The sequence below is a fragment of the Triturus cristatus genome, chromosome 1_2 (assembly GCF_964204655.1).
Source record: "Triturus cristatus chromosome 1_2, aTriCri1.1, whole genome shotgun sequence".
Lineage (NCBI taxonomy): Eukaryota > Metazoa > Chordata > Amphibia > Caudata > Salamandridae > Triturus > Triturus cristatus.
This window is the reverse complement of record NC_140580.1, coordinates 89,409,708-89,427,718: the sequence shown is the minus strand read 5'-3', so window position 1 is coordinate 89,427,718 and position 18,011 is coordinate 89,409,708. Positions and strand designations below refer to the sequence as shown.

The 18,011-nt window shown below is 44.9% G+C and overlaps 1 protein-coding gene across 8 annotated transcripts in view; it reads right to left on the bottom strand.

Moving 5' to 3' along the window:
- Positions 1-18,011, bottom strand: part of ATE1 (arginyltransferase 1) — a 409,370-nt gene that overhangs the window by 321,358 nt on the left and 70,001 nt on the right. For all 8 annotated transcript variants that reach the window (XM_085602676.1, XM_085602719.1, XM_085602709.1 and 5 more), the window contains exon 4: positions 16,685-16,788. In XM_085602676.1, coding sequence (XP_085458802.1) covers positions 16,685-16,788 — 104 coding nt within the window. The remainder of the gene's footprint in view (positions 1-16,684; positions 16,789-18,011) is intronic.

Sequence of the window (18,011 nt, the reverse complement as noted above, 5' to 3'; positions counted from 1 at the left end):
CTCCCTGGTGATGAACTTTTGTCCCAAATATAAATCCCCCATCGTGCAACAGCCCCCCTCCGTCCATCTGAGAATGGACATGGTTTGACTTATTCGTTTAAACGGCACCACCGCCCACAGCGGGGCCTCCGTAGCATAGGGTGCTCGTGGCACTATTGGCTTTGGCAGTGCCTCTTAGCCATGCTGTACATCTGCAAGATGCTGTGCAGTAGAGAGAAAAGTTTCATAGTAAAAATAAACAATTACAAAAGGCACAATGATGCAGCTGCATATTTTGGTAGGTGTGTACATGGTCGCCTACAAAATTATGCGGTGCTAATTTTTTTTAACCGATCCAAGGTTTACAAAGGGACTTTTAAAATGGACAAGCTGTCAGCAATTTGCTGCCTGGTCCTCGCCCCAAAAATAAATAAATCAATATTTTTTAAAAAGAGACAGATGGAGAATGAGAGGGGACAGCAACAGGCAACAGGAGGGTGACGGGGAAAAGCAGCACTCAAGGAAGAATTACTAGAGTGAGAAAGCAACACAAGGGGGAGGAGCACATCAGGATGAGCAAAAAATAAAGGAGCACGGGAGAATCACATGTGGGACAGCAACATGGGGCACGGTGTTGGGGGGGAAGAGAATTACACAAGGGAGACAGCAAAAAAACATATGCACTCTTCCGGTGTGCTCAACCAAATTGAAAAACGTAGTTCCTGAAAAGTAAGCAGTGGAAGGACACAAGCAAATAGAAAATCCTCCAGGGCAGGGACAAACATAGAAGAGGAAGCCTAACCCACACAAGGAAACAATGAAAAGTAAGTAATGCAAGTTTCAATAAAGTCAACCAATGATTAGCAACGGGCGGGCTCTAAGACCAGTGTAAGTTCATAATCGGTCTTTCACAACCCAGTCGATATCCAATTAGGGTCATAGACAGCAATTAGCCTTCGGTTGAGCCAATTCTGTCCTTGGAAAGCAGTGCAATCAGCACTCACAGCAGTGTTCTGTTCATTCAGAGATAAACAGGTCTAGGGTAGAGTCAATCTAATCAGGTTCACTTCACAGAAGTAAACGTGAGCTTACATGAGCAGACTTTTCAAGTACTTCGGAGTAGTAAAAAGGGCTCTGTTACTGAAACTATCAGTTATTATTGGATTTTAAATATCTGTCACGTTGTTTTCCAAATATGTACTTGTCTGGTTTTGATATTATGAGCACAAAATAAGATGTTCCTATTGTTGTATCACCTCTTTATTGTTACTAGGATATTTTGAAAAAAAAACTTGCGACTATAAAAGAAATCATTTGTGTAAAATAAAATTAAATATAATTTAAAATAGCCCAATCAGAATTGCAAAAGGTGCAGTGTTACCCAAGTAAATTACTTTTTTAAAGGTATTTTTAAAAACAAGTCATTTTGAATGAAGCTAACTATCAGCTTTCTTTGCACTCCATGCGAAAACAGAACTTTCCGTTATGCTTTAAGAAAAAAGCTATAAATAAAATTATATGATTCAGTGTTCTTGCTGTCGTAAATTATCTATATGGATCGCACTTTACAGTACAATCAAATTGGCACCTGCTATTGCAGTATTCAGTGATCTGAATATTGATGAACACATGGGACGCTCATCACGCCAGCGAGCCTATTGCTTATGAGATTACACTTGAAATACTGGATAGCGCCTAGTTTGCCCAAATGTTTACTGTTAACAGCAAATCTGTCATCACCAAGAAGCAAGTTTCCGCTCCTGTTCGACAAATCACTATTTAGGCCACTGAGTAGTATCTTTAAACCAGGAAATACAAAAACAATCCGGCAACTGATGCAAGGGATAGACTGGTTCTCTTACTTTATAAACCTCAGAACGATGAAAGGTGAAGTTAATCTGGTGGGTATTCAAAACTAGGACCTAGTAGTGGAGCTCAGATCCCAGCACCAGAAACATTAAGAGTGTGCTGTCAATTTACACCACGCAAGCTTAGTTCTGCAAAATGCTGGAGCTGTGAACTTTGCAGATCTGCGTATCAGAGCACTGGACCTTTTCTTTGTATTCTCGTACTTGTAGTTCTACTTATCCCACTGTAAACTAATCTACCTCACTAATTATGATCTGTCAAGCGACTGCTCTTCCATTTGTCATTGGCCTATTTGTGCATTCAATGAACAGGAAGTGGGGGCATTCCTATAGTACCATCCACATACAGGCTGTTTACCTTTGACTACATTCTGTGGTGTTTATCTTTACAGGGATATTGTTGCCCTGATAATCCCAGTCACAATCACCAACTAGGTGGACTGGTGAAGGTCACTTTGCAGGTAGAAGCTTATGGTCTTGACCTGGGAGCAGAAGGTAAGGTGAGTGGACAAAAAAGTGGGTGGTGGAAGTACTGATTTTAGGTGGTGAAAGTCCAAAATGACTTGGTCTTGGAGCCACGGTGTTTGAGGTTGCTCAAGTTCATTCATTACTCTATTAAGTGCAACCAGTCAGCTTTGTAAGAGACATCAATGTTGAGACAGTAGCCCAAGAAAAGATAGGGAGTTATCAAGGTAGATGAGAATATAGGGCCTAGGCTCCTTGTGAGATTAAGTCAACTGAAAGATGACAGGGGAGAAGAAGAACCTTGCCAAAACACACACAGGTCATGGATACAACGGGCTGTGTGTGTTAGTTTTGTTTGTTAGAGGTGAAGGGAGGTAAGTGTCTGGGTATAGTATATTTGCCGTGAGAGGCATGGAATGGAAGGAAACTGGCTGATGACTCAAATTGGTGTACCTGCATTTATAGGCAGACCTGACCAGTTGTGCTGCATGCTTTAGGGGGCTGCCCTAAAAACAAGTTTGATATTTTCTACTCTTTACCATCTTCTTTCTCTATTTATTAAGGTGAGAGACTATTTTCCATTGTAGTGTACGAAAATCCCTTAAAGTAACCGGTGGAAGGAAGTGAATGTGAAGTTTTCAAACAACATATGGCAGTATCTGAAAGATGCAGACAGCCGTACTAGAGTTTCCACTTGAAAACTTGATTCTTCTATTTTTGTTTTTAAAGTGAACTATTGTACACTGGGGCCACACTGTGGCCAAGGCCTGTGTGATCACTATCAAGTCATGAAGTGATGAGGCTTTAAGCGCAGCATAGGTAATAGAGCCCTATCATCATCCTAGGAACCACAGGGAACAATGCCCTCATGTCCTTCAATCTCTATTAAACATGTGAGAGAGAACCATTTCTACTACCTCGCATTCATCTTTATGATTAAGGGGTCTTCGAAGTAGCAACATGCTTAGACTCACATGAGGTTTTGTTTCCAAGATGTGCTAAGGCGCTTGCCTTTTAGTAGTGTGTTTACATGCCACCTTCAATCTAGAAATCAACATTCATGCTGATGCTATGGATTCTCAGGCTTTTGGTGTCAATGGAGGAGTTGTATTCAAGAACGTTTGGTTTATACATAGGTTGCCGCATGGGGGGGGGGGGGGGGGGGGGGGTCATCCCTTGACAACAGAAAAGGAGATCTTGACTAATCTGAGGGTCTTTTCAAATATGTAACACATGAAACTAAAGAGCTTGAAGTACAAGTTACTTGCCTTCGATAACCATGTATCTGCTAGAGACGATTCTAGCCGCAGATTCCTTAACGTAGAAATATCCCCAGGCGTCAGACTGGACCTGGAAAACTTTCATGCCCAGCATCCCTGCGCACCGGGGTGCGGTACCACGCGATTCCGCCCTGACGTCTTCTGCGGGCGTGACGTCAGCGAGATTACATAAGCCCCACCCCAGCACGCTGACGTCAGTTTGCTTCGATAACTTTTCTGTGCCACTACGCGGAGCCATCACAACAAAACTGAGGAGAGCATGGGAACAGTGTGCGAAAAATACAGAAAAACAAAAGAGAGAAACAAAAGATGAGGAACAGCACTAGTCGGCACCAAAGTACCAGGAGGCTACAACAGCACGGCCAGCGCAGGGAAAGAGCAGGGCACCACTTTTAGGAACAACTGTGCAAGCCAAGGCTATAGCACCAAAGTAACAGAAGGCCATAGCAGCGAAAAGCACCGTGGGACCACCGGAGAGAGACAGAGTCTGTCCAACAGAGAGACAGAGAGAGAGACAGAGAGAGAGACAGAGAGAGAGACAGAGAGAGAGACAGAGAGAGCGACTGTAACCACAAACCACACAGTGACGGGCCACCAGCCCGGAACAGAGGAGCAACAGCAATCCACCCCCAGACTACTCCACCAAGGAGGGCCATATCCCCTGAAAGGAGCAGGAGGCTAAAGGACAGGCAAAATAATCCCCAACGGAGAAGACCGCAAGGGGAGCAGAAACCCCAACAACAGAGGGGAAAAAAGCAAAAGTAGGCCCCTACACTGGAGAGAAACGAGCGAGAGGGATGCCTGACCGGAAGAAAACGAAGAGGACACCCACAGAAGACAAGCCACCCAGAGGGAGGCGAGCGCAGAAACCCAAGCTGAGGGTCCTCGCAGAACGGGCAGGTCGTGAAGGAATCTGCGGCTAGAATCGTCTCTACCAGATATATCGTTACCGAAGGTAAGTAACTTGTACATCTGATAGAGACTACTAGCCGCATATTCCTTAACGTAGAATAGATACCCTAGCCATACCCAGAAGGGAGGAGGGCCTGCGAGAGAGACTCCCCACCAGGAGAGACACAGGCCCCAGCAGGGGGACATGCCATAGGTACAAGAAGGGAAAGGCCAGGATATCTTAAGCCCAACCAACGGAGAACCGCCCAACATCCCGCAGGGGCAGGCAGCGCCCAAAAGCCCCAAGGAACACAAGGACCACCTTAAACCCCTTGGAGAAGAGGTAGAACCGGAGGCAGGTCCCACCGTAATAAACACATACACAGAGATAGAAAATAGCTGAACACACCTTGGCCGCAAGTAGCGGACAAGGCAGGAACGGCTCCGCCGCCAATAGCACAGGCGGCAGAAGAAAGGCACAGTTGCGCACTTAGCAACTGGCGAGCGACACCCTTGCGGCCTCTGAGGAGGACGATGTCAGAGACGGAAGCGGCGGTTCCTGGACCCTTCCGCGGGGGACGGACGCGAAGACTATGCCGACCTGGACATGCGGGCAGAAAGGAGCTTCATCCGGCGTTCCCGCCGGGACTTCGGCTTCATCTGCTGACAAGCCTTGCAGTCCGTTGACTCACGCACGTCTTAAAACCCAAAGGCATTCGCACACTGCTCTCAAAAAAGAAACGCAAAGCTTGAAAAGAAGGCCTGAAAACACGTCAGGGACACAATACGGATCCGCGTGGCACGCGGAAAAGTAGGAAACTGGCGTCAGCGCGCCGGGGTGGGGCTTATGTGATCTCGCTGACGTCACGCCCGAAGACGTCAGGCCAGAGTCACGTGGTGCCGCCCCCTGGCATGCAGAGATGCTGGGCAAGAAAGTTTTCCGGGTCCAGTCTCATGCCTGGGGATAATTCTACGTTAAGGAATCTGCGGCTAGTAGTCTCTATCAGATGAGTTTGTAGAGGCAACTTAAAGTCTGAGGCACTACCCTGACTGAGACTTCAAAACCTTGACATTGTAACATGTCTTGTAGAACAAAGTCCTCCTTTACCCTTCCCATCCATTTCCTTACCCTGGGCAAGGTTTTTAAATTGAGGGCCTTAAGCAGAGCGGTCTCATCATCTGTAGCACAGGCATGAGCGAAATGTAAATTATGCCGGAGTAATTCACATAATTTTGGTAATTAGGACAATTTTGTTTTATGGTTGTTACGCAAAATTCCCAAAATGATCTAATTATTGCATAATGATCTAGCATTTGTGGTAAACATTTACTGAAAATCCATCATACATGGTAAAAATTAACTGCAAGTGTCCAGAAAAACCAGAGGGCAAGCGGTTGATTGTGGTGCTTTCGTGTTTTTTGCACTATTTTTTAGCATGAAATGCCTCTTCAAAAGAAATCAGAGCGAAGACTGGTCCTAGACTTAACTTTGAAAGTGGTCAATAATTTTATTGAGGCTTCCTAAAACAAGCATTAGAAAAGCCAATAGGACTCGGCAATGCCCGAGCTACTAACCTTGTCAATGTGAATGTCTGAGACAGTTAGTAAATTTGATGCTCCACTCTGGACACGCTTAGCAACATAATTCTCAAGAGTGTGAAGTGTGAAAGTAGAGAGATTTTAGACACAATTTACATAGGATTTTCCAAATGCAAGTCAGCCTTATGCCTAGAGAAAGGTGTGATGTACTCCTGTGGAAGACAAGCATGATTCAGAGAGATTACGATACAAGCATAAGTGAGTAAAATAAGAGAAATGCATGGGATGCATAACATATAGATGTGTCCTAGGCACTACCACCTGCTTCTTTTAGAGGAATATATTCTAACTTTTAATAGAAAGGTTTTATGACTAATGACTATAGTTGTACGAGGATGTAATTTATGTATAATGTACGTTACATTAATTTTTGTAAATCATGTATCTCTAACATCACTTTCCAAATATCGACTAGTAATGTGGATATAGTGTGTTAGTTAGTGCCACCACCTCCCTTGCAACACAGATAAATGCAATTCGCCCCACAAAGACTTTCAGCAGTTAAAAAACTACATTTTGTTACAGATAAGAGGTTCAAGTTTGAAGTGATATTTTAACGTGGAACATTATATATACACATCTCAAATGTTTTGCTTTTCAGATTAATCAGAATATCATAAAATATACAAATATCTAGAGGTGGAAGCAAAAATAGACATGAAAGCAACTATTACAGAAACCCTTAAAAAAGAATGTTACAGATTTAAAAGATGCATGTAAAATGTGTCAGAAAATACATCCAAATATGATACTAATTCAAGCAGGTAGTCTAAATAAATAACAATGAAATGCAACAGTTACAAAACTAGTCCTTTGGCTTAGCTGAACATAATTCTGCATTTGAGGGGTGAGAAGCTGCAGTGCGGGGCAATTTAAATGATAAAACACCCCTCAATTTTTACCAGCATATTGAACAGAAGTATAGCTCAAAGCAAAGCCATTGCTTCCTCATAAGACAATAGAATGAATGCAGGAGGAAAAGGATAGTTTTAGTATTAACCATAGGATTATTTGACACAAAGATCAGTGCTGCTTTTATTGTACCAAGTACAAAGCCAGCAGGAGAACTCAACATTCGTAAAGAGAGTGTATGCATAATTTTGATTGAATATATGCAAAATTTGACTTCTTTATACTTCTAGTTGATATGTTTTAAGATATTGTATGCAAGTTAATATTAAAGTAAATTAACTTTGCAGTGGGCAAAACAGCCACCGTGGAAACTATTGCTCCTGCAGCACCACCAAGAGGTAAACAGTACATTGTCAGAAAGATCGGTTTCTGATGCACTCTAGTCCCTTAGGCACATGTATTCTTAAAATATGTTTCTTTCATTCATAGAATGTATTCACCATTATTTTAGCACATACAAAATTCTCATAACTGCATGCATTTACGTACTAGAAGCGGCGTTTACTGCAAGTCTAACAAAAGACATTTAGAATGTAGTTGTATGCAGAGGTCTCGGTTCTGGATGCAAACTAGGTATCAGTTGTGATATATGCAGTTTTCACAGAGCAAGGAAAATGCAAAGTGGTCAGTGCCTCAATTTGGCCACTAGATGTCGATATAGGACAAGCTACTCAACCGACCTTCACTCGACGAGAAAGTTCTCCACGATTAACACGTAACTGTTGAATGATCCCTATCTTGATGGTGCAACCTAATTTTACCTTCATTTTTAGTTAAGAAAAAAAGTTTAGATGCTTACACCGAGGCTTTAAAATGTTTAATTCAGTGGAATAAAAACACTGCTGTCTACTTGCCAGTTTCACATGCGCCTGCTACTAGTTAAACTAGGCAGCAGCATGGGATTTTTAATTAAAACATCACTCCTCGAAATTAAAACTAACGGGGGGGGGGTCGAGGGATGGGGTGTCATCCATATCCAAAAATAAAAATGTAGTCCCAAAACAACAGATTAAAATATCCGCTGCATATGTTTACCAGCAGTAGTTGGCTGGCGCTCTCAGGGTGGCCTAAACACCGGAAGAGTGCCAGCAAATGGGAATTCTATAGGTGTAAGCCCGCAAAGTAGATACAGCATGTCTCTGTTCAAGACAGGGCATGCGCGCCATCTAGAGACAAGACCTAAACAAGCACTGGCATAGCCAATAGGTCTCGCCTTTGGGACCTTATAAGTGTTTAGCCAGAGGTTGCTAAAGTCTTTAAGCAATGTTGTAGAACAGTGTGGCTGTTTTGCATCATGTTGAAAAGTTACAATAAAAAAGTGTTATAAGCATTTTTGTTAATATATATTACCTACTGTCGCCAGTAGGTAATTATAGCTACAACCTACTTTCCAAAGCATTTTTTGATTTGCTAATAACTTTGGCGTCGTTTGATGAATCTTTATGAAATGTTCCAAAAAGTTGCACTTTTTAGGTTAGTATCTTGAAAGTTTGGGGGTGATTCGTCAAGTGGGGGCTGAGAAAAAAGGGGGGTCCCAAAACGCATTTTCCCCAAGTTAATTTCCCTAGGAAATTTTGCGACGAGCTACAGCCCTAACTGCTGAACGGAATTACCTGAAATTTAGCAGAAAGGTATAGCTTGGTTCAGAAAGCGACCTTTTTTTTAAATGGTGTAAATCCGTTGAGTAGTTTTTGCGAAATTCAAAAAATAAGAGTCAAAAAATCAATTTCCAATAGGAAACTTTGTGCAAGGCTACAGCTGAAACTACTGAACGGAATTACCCCAAATTTGGCCCAAAGGTAGTGCGTAGGTCAGAAAGCAACCTTTTTTTTTTAATGGTGTAAATCCGTTCAGTAGTTGATGAGAAATTAGAAAAATAAAAGTTGCTATCTGGGCGGAGCCTAAGTCCTGTGCACGGGCTTTACTGTGATTGGCTGCCAACACTCCAAACCAGGAAGTGTTGGCAGCCATCTTGGGGCTCGGTAGAAGCGAATCGCTAGAAAACAGAGAAACGAAGGTAGAAAACAAGAGTAGGGGGCAGGGTAGAAACACCCTGTTTTTTTAAATCGCGCAATTCGCGCTGGGGTGGCAGATTCCCGTGTTTTATTTTAATGAGACCCTGGGGTTGGTAGTCCCAGGGGCGTTTCTTAAAAAGTAACAGCGGGGGCCCGCTGGGGTCCCCGCAGTCTCGGGGCTTCACTCATGTTGGGAGGAAGGTTGCGCGGCCCCCCTCCTGAAGCCCTCCATCTGCTTATAACTGTGGCGTCGTTTGACGATTCATTACGAAATTTTCCAAAAAGTTTTTCTTTTTTGATCAGCTCCTATCTTGAAAGTTTAGGGGTGATTGGTCAAGGGGGTGCTGAGAAAAAAAGGGGAGTCCCAAAATGTGTTTTCTAAATGAATTTTGCATAGGATACTTTAGACAAGGCTACAGGTCAAACTGCTGAACGGAATTACGCCAAATTTGGCAGGGAGAAAGGTTGTGGTCCAGAAAGCGCGCTTTTGTTGAAATTGTGTAAATCCGTTCAGTCGTTTTTGACAAATATCAAATTTTACAGATAGCGATATTTGAGAATTCTGACAACTGATTAGCTGAGGGGTTACGAGCTCGAGCTTGCTGCTCATTGGCTGTGAATGGTTGAAACTAGGAAGTGTTGGCAGGCATTTTGTGACTTAGTCCGTCAGCTCGTATCTCTCTGTGTAGAAGCCATTGGGTCTGTAGTTTTACCTCTACGAGGCAACACTGGCATCTGTGTCTGGGTGAGATACCCCTTTCACGCTACCTTTACCCACATCACCAGGTCACGGCTATGTATTTTGAAGACAGTCGGTCGGCTCGGAGCTCTGTGAGTCAGTCCGTCGGCATGACCCACTACACTACCCAAACACTACTGCACTAACCTAAACACTAAAACTACTCCCAGCACAACCTCCTACACCACTGCACTATCGTAAAACACTACCCCAGCACGATCTCTTACACTACACAAACACCACTGCACTACCCTAAACCGTAAAACGCTATCCCCAGCACGACCCCGTACACTACCCAAACACCACTGCACCATCCTAAACCCTAAAACAGTAACCACAGGACGAAATTAGCATTTTAAAAAACCTTTGAAATTCCCTGAAAAAAACCATAGGTTTCAGGGACGTTAAAGTTACAAATTAACATTTAAAAAACCTTTAAAATTCACTGAAAAAGCATAGGTTTCAGGGACGTTATAGTTAGACATTTCACTCATACAAAACCATAGAAATTCCGCCGTTATAGTTAGTTGAGCTAACTATAACTCGCGCCCCCGCAATGCACTGCTGAAGACGTCACATATTACATCATTCATGACATGGTCAATGAATAAAACGTGCAGAAGAGTAAAAATAAAGGAAGGGTTGGAGTCAAGATATAAAAAAAAAAAAGAGCTGAACGTTAAGATCTTTGCAATGCTTTTTAGTGGTATTAAAAGACAGATTTGTATTTGAGGTACAATTATATAGCATTTCTAACAGACATCCTATCGCTTTCAGTATCGCTTTCAGTAGTAGAAGGTATCATACATAACATGGGACACTTGGCGCTATGCAAGCTCTCAATGTTTCACAAACAGAAACTGAATGAGATACTCAAGGCATGTCAATATTACTCAAACTCCTTTATGTATTCTATTTAGGAACAATTACTCTTCAATGTCGTCTCTCACAATTTAAGGGCATTCTGCTTGCGCTGCTTAGTTGCATATAGCAGACTCATGTGTTCCTCTCTCGTGACCCCTGGTCTCTCACTAGTACCCGTGAATTTAAGGTTTTCAGCGCCACAAAAACACAGAAAGAGCAAATCTTCATTGGTCGTCCTGCTGTTCCTACACCATCTGCTGCAGGCAGTTGGATTTATCACCGCTTTGAAGTTTCACCATGGTTTCTGTTAGGGGAGGGTGGCATGGTGATTAAGGGCGAAAAGTGGTGGACAGAAAAAGTGAAAGGCATGCCTGAAACTAACCAGATTTGGTACCATTCATGAAACTGCAAAAGCAAATGAAAACCTGCAAGATACAAATGCACTAAAACACCGCTTTTCACAAATGATAAAGAGTTGTGAAAAGGAGACGTTTATTTCTTGCTGTCGGTTGTTTGTGTGTTAGTTAAGACAATGTGTGAAAACTTCTTTTTTTCATTTTTAGCAAGAATTTTGGCAACAAAAGAAACGACCTGACGTCTGGACATTCACGGAGAAAGCAGGGGTCACAAGTCGAAGGCAATGGCCAAATACGGACTTAATGGTGAACTCCAAGAGGCGGCGAACCGGACAACTATGTAGTAAGTGAACACTTGGTCAGCAAAGACCGAACCTAGTTGACACTGCCTGAAGTCGAGCCTCAAATGGAGAATCAATGACACTCTCCGGCTACCTCTGATCTCTTCATACCAGGCATTATGAATCATCAATCCTGTGCTGCGGCCCATAAACGGGGACATCTGGTGGACGCTCTTCTCCCCCTACAGATGTGTTGGGCAACGGGATTTAGGCCCTTTGCAAAGTTGGGGTGGCGGGCAGTTTCTATACCGTCTTGCAGGGAAGCAGGGAGGGGGGAGGGATCCAGGGTTAATAAGGGGCGTTTTATTTTGGTTCATTGGTTTGTTTTGTCAGGTTTTCAGGCGCACTATCAGTTTGTGTTGACAACTTCACCAGAATTCTACAGTCCTCTAGACCGTTCCTTCCACACCGGCACCACACCACATGATCACTACTCCTGACGCCACCCCAGCAAGACCAAAGGCGCATGCAAGTCCTGCCCTTAATTTCCTGGAATGTGAATGGCCCCCGCGACAAGCTAAAGCACGGATTAGTCCTCCAATATCTAAAGCGTAAGGCGCCAGCGATAACACTGTTGCAAGAGACCCATGTGACGGGGGCTACATGTAAAGCACTTGACAGATGGGGTTTCAAATTCGCGGTCCACTCTGAGTTTACGACCGGCTCTCGCTGGGTGGGGATTCTCATCAGAAAACAGTGCCCAATCGTAGTCAAAAAGACATATACAGATGACCAGGGCCGGTTCGCGGCACTGACATGTCAATGGGAGGGCCGTCTACTTAACATAGTCTCAGTCTATCTCCCCCGAGCACTCCACTATATGACATACCCGGCGCTGGGAGCGTTCCTACTACAGCTCCCCCAGGGCAATTTAATTATCGTGGCGATCTCAACGCTACGTTGGATGACACCATCGACCGCACACCTCCGCGACATCAGCATAGGGCACACTCGGCACTCACGGACTTCATGGATACACTGGGCCTCGCGGATGTCTGGAGGCACCGTTACCCGCAGGAGCAACAATACACATACCACTCGGGCGCCCATAACAGCTTTTCACGAATAGATCACATATTGGCACCGGCGGGCGAGATAGCACACTTCTCGGAGGTTTCCCACCTGGCGAGAGGTATCTCAGACCATTCCCCACTTAGCACTATTTACACTTGGCACACACTAAATACACGTAGGACATACCCGATCTATCCTGGATATTTGAAAAATCCAGCAATAGCGAAGGGTCTATTAGAAGCTACCACGTATTATTTTACCGAAAACTAAACCTCAGTCCCCTTACCGCTTACCCTATGGGAGGCATACAAAACCGTATTCCGGGGGCAGGCAATCTCCCTCATAACAGAACATAGGCGTGAAAAAACCAAGCAAATGGAGATACTTGAGGGAGAGATCGCCAATATGGAGAGGGATCTGGGCTCAGAGCCCTCTGACGATCTCGCACATAGGCTATTGGTCAAACAGCAAGAATACAAAGGCCATCTGTGGGAAGGTACCAAGTCACGGCTATCGGCAACACAACATACGATATACGAAATGGGCGACAAAGCTGGCAAACTGCTAGCCTGGCTTGGTAAGCGCGAGACCACGGACAGATGGGTTACAAAACTCAGCCTGCCCACGGGAGATACCACGCAGAGCCCACAGGAGGTGGTACATCTCCTAGCACAACATTACGAACAAGTCTATGCCTCCGCACATTCACACACGCAGGAGGAGCTAGATGACTTCCTCCGTGACATCAGACTCCCTAAACTAGCGGAGTCTCAACTTCTAGAAGCAAAGCTTACGGCAGACAAACTGGCCTTAGCAATTCATAAACTCCAGTCGGGGAAGGCCCTCGGCCCCAACGGAATCCCCGTGGAATGGTTTAAGCGTAACGCTACGACCTTGGCACCCCATCTCTTAACGAGGTTTGAGGCGGGCCTGGCGGTGGGCGAATTACCACGAGATCAGCGCTTGGCGACTATAGTGGCCATCTGCAAACCCGGGAAGCCCCGGACAGACTGTACCTCCTACAGGCCTATATCCCCGATAAATGCGGAAGCCAAAATTTTGGCCAAAACCTTTGCCAACCGACTCACGCCGTATCTACCCAAATTAATACACCCCGACCAATCGTGCTTCATGCCAGGGAGAAATACGGCTCTAAACCTACAGCTCTTACATGGTGTTATGGGACGCAGGCACACGATTCAAGAGGACGCCATTATACTCTCATTAGATGCAAGAATGGCCTTCAACACGGTCGAGTGGCCTTTCCTATTTGATGTCCTCAAAAAGCTAGGATTTGGCCCCAAGTTCTGCTCGTGGATACAACTCCTCTACACTAATCCCCTGGCGCACGTGGTGGCGAATGGCCACATCTCCAGGGAATTTGCACTGCAGCGTGGCACACGACAGGGTTGCCCACTATCGCCACTGCTCTTCACCCTCATACTGGAGCCCCTGGCGGGATGGGTACGGCAGGACCCGCTCATACGTGGGCTTCGATGGACTGCCGACTATGAAGACCGTATATCGCTGTACGCAGACGATATCCTCCTATACCTGGCCTCTCCGAGCAGATCCTTGTCCTGCCTCCTAGATATCTGTGAGTCCTATGGGAGATTCTCAGGATACACTATCAATTGGGCAAAGTCAGTGCTCTATGTTTTACACGGCCCCCCACCTCGACTACCAGTTGGCTGTAACGTTAAAATAGTGACAGACCACTTCAAATACCTAGGGATACATATAACGGACAGCCCCGAGATATTCACAGCCCTCAATCTCCACGCCCCACTGCAGAGGTTGCAGCGAGACACTAAGTACTGGCAATCGCTACCGTTAACACTCCTAGGTAGGGCAGCGCTCTTTAAAATGATGGCTCTGCCACGTTTTCTGTACGCCCTCCAAAATACCCCTTTCCTGCTTCCCCAATCATACTTCCGGGCTATAGAAGCAGAGGTCACTAAGCTCCTCTGGGACCAAAAGCCGGCTCGAATAGCAATGGTTAAGCTGTGTCGAACATGGTACGATGGTGGAATCGCACTCCCTAATATCCAGACCTATTATTGGGCTTCCCAATTAACCGTAATATATAATTGGCTCCATGTCCCTCACACGGACCCGGCTTATGGGCTAGACTGGGTAGGAATGGGAGACGAAGGTCTGTATCGCGCAATCTACGATAAACCTCAGGCCCTGCTAGATCCGACGAAGCACACCCTCCAAATATGGCAAACAGTACATAGAAAACTGGGCTGGCAGAACAAAATCAAACAGGCCACTCCACTTTGGGTCACGAACAGACTGGGTAGTCTGAGTAAGATCAAGGGATTCCACAAATGGGATGCTATCGGCATCTCCAGGGTCGGGGACCTCTGGATACGGGGGAAGATGATTACATTCGAGCAACTCCAATCCAAATATGGGATGGCACCAACTGAGCTTTTCCGATATTATCAAATAAAGCACACCTTAGAGGCGGCAATCCCGCCCACCACCAACTTACCCGAGGCATCCCTACTAGAAGACAGGCTACTCACAGAGCATATGGGCAAAAGGGTAATTTCCATGACATACCGGAAAATCATTAATAACGCACCTGACCCCATGCAAAAGCTCCGTGATAAATGGGTCGCTGACCTGGGAGAGCTGGACGACTCAGACTGGCAGGACGCATTAACCTCACCCAGGGAAGTGGCAATCCCATCCTGACTTTGTCTGATACAACTTAAGATCCTCCACAGAGTGTACTACACACGACTGACACTTCACCACATGGGGAGAGCAGACATTCCACATTGCTTGAGGGGGTGTGGGGCACCTGGCACTTTTTTCCACACTATCTGGGAATGCCCTGTGATAGTGAAATATTGGAGATTGGTAATGGGGAAAATCACACGATTCAGCGGTAACCCAGTCCCGCCCGAACCCAAGCGTTGCCTTTTAAATATATGGGAACCCACAGACCTTAATATCACACGACAAACATGGGCAACCTTGGGAATGATGATGGCAAAAAAGAATATCGCAAGACACTGGGGTACAGCGGCCGTCCCCACACTCGAAGAATGGTGTAAAGACATGGACATAGCTATGGTAGCTGAAAAAATTGTATACGTACACAGGCGGTGCCCGAAAAAATGGATACGGCTATGGAAAGGGTGGAACATATACAGGGGGGAGCTATGTACATTACCGATTATAGCACTTGACCCTGACGAAATGATGTGAAGTGGACATTTATAACAGAATACTGTGATTTGCTTATGGGATGTTACGTGCATGGGTGGGACGACACATGACTGTAGTTCACAACCCACTCAATAGATGTCTTAAAAAAACAAGTTGAATATAAGATGGAATATCTGGATGTCTATATGCTTTGACCGTGTGCCTCCTGATTATTGGTATTTTCTTGAAAATAAAAATAAATTTATAAATAAATAAATAAATAAAAAACGACAAGTGAGGCACGGTGACGGGACATATGGAGGAGGATTGCTCCGGAGGCAAAACTCCAGATAAAGCCTCAGACAGAGAAGTGGGGTAGCGTGAAATAGTCAGCATAGAGGGATACATTGGTCAATGGCAAGGCTGGGTGGCTGACTGCTCAGCCGGGGGAGATTAACATCTGAAATGGCAGCCGTTGTGAGCATAGACCAACGAGGAGAGAGGTTGCTGAGGGATGGGGCTCCCATTCGTCTGGGGATTCATTTTGAAACATAATTATTGTTCTGTAAGTGCGCCTCCTCATGAGGCCTCCCTCTGTGTGAGGGGCCAAACACCTCTGCTCCAACTGGATAGGGATGCGCGGGAGGTGGGGGCAATGGGCCAGGAAAAGCAGCGACAGCCGGGAGATGACGGAGGAGGGTGAGATCAGGGAACGCAAGCGGAGGCAAAAGAATAAGTAGTGCAGCAAACCTACTTACATGGCCAGAATGGAATGCCTCTAAGTAACAGGGCCAGTCGCCAGGGACAGGTACCACCCACTGAAAGGAGGGACAAGTGTGAAAAGTGGCCACAGGAAATAAGGGACTTTAGACAGGCAAACAAAGTAACCAATTGGGAGCAAGGGGTCTGATCAATGCCAATAGAGAGATTACCCATGCCTCGCAGAGCACCACATGCGCTGCTAGGCTCGACCTAAAAAGGCCTCAAAAGACTACCACATGTAGTCATTAGATGGCAAAAGAAGCAAGAAAGTTCTATACTGAGAAAATAGGACGATTGAGAATCTCTGAGGAGCTCACAGACTTTATATTCAATCAACAGCAGCCCTTACATCGCTAGACCACAAGCGGAACACAGTAAGGCAATAGGGCATCCCTTGGTCCCTCTCACCAGTGCGGCCTAAAGAAATAACTCACCGTCATGGGAGGATTTTGCAGCAGAGTTCTTGCTCAGGTACTTCAGCATCTTCTTCAAAACTTTCTTGTGGGACTTGTGAGGTTGAAAGTGCAAACAGGAACATCTTTAGAATAGAACAAATGTGTTGAACTGTGAATTTTAACAGAGAAGTGAACCATACAGGTAAATCAATCAGGAGCCCAAAGGCCACACAAATTATGTTGCACACTGCAAATAGTTATTACAATAAATCACAGTTATTTTATAGTAAATAAAATATACTCGGATGAGGGCTCGTCAGCAGCAAAAGATGAAAAATAAATCCACATTCTCATAGGGCATGGGCAGAGGGACTCGTGAAAGAAAAAGGCATTTGCAAAGTCAATAGGTCTCTCCTTTAGGAATCAATTGCTTTTGGTGTTGCTATACTGCGTTGGGATGCTGTGCAGCATTATCAAAATAAAAAATGTAAATTTAAAAAAGTGCAATGGTGGTTGCCTTATTCCGATGCCTACGAACAGGTGTGCACCAGTGAAGCGATGCAGGCACCATTTCCTTTTCCTTTTTATTTACCAATCCTACACGGCGGACTGGGGGGAAGGAAGGGGAAAAGCAGAAATTAGAGGGCGAGTAGCACAAAAGGGAGAATACACCAACGGAAGCACACAGTCAAGACAGGGCAACACGAAGCAAGGGGTGGGAGGATAGAAGCACACGGATGAGAGGGAGCAGCCAGGGAGAAAGAAACACACAGACAAGAGAGAGCAACAACGAGCTCGAGGGTTAAAAAAGCATATAATGGAGACAGCTGGAAAACAGATGAATTTGAGGTGTATAAGCAATAAGACACGAGAGCGAGCAGAGAAAAGTGAAAAAAGCAGACGGACGAGAGACAGCAACACATGTTGGGAGAAACTAAAAGGCAGGAAAATGGCAAATTTCTAAAAGTGCCAGAAATATGCGAATGCACTCCTTCCCTTTAACTTGTAATCATTTTACTTGAACATCGTGCTTGTAATGCATGCGATCAGCTCTGTGGACCGTCCCATGTCACAGATCGTAAAAAATACAACCAAGAGGGTGCAACATACGTTCCCCCAGCTGTCGCATTGCAAAAACCTTTTAAGTGAAACCATTTCCTCCTTGTTTACTCATTTTCAACGTAGTATAGCAAACTTATATGTATCTAATGCTGATCCATATTCCTGTGTATTTTATTCACTCCATAGACAGCATGGTTGCGCCAGAATACTTTATTCCACAGTTTCAAATGCTACTGCTGCCCATTCAAGCTTAAAACAGCAACACGGGAGGTCAACCATAATACAAAGCAGACTCTTATGGATT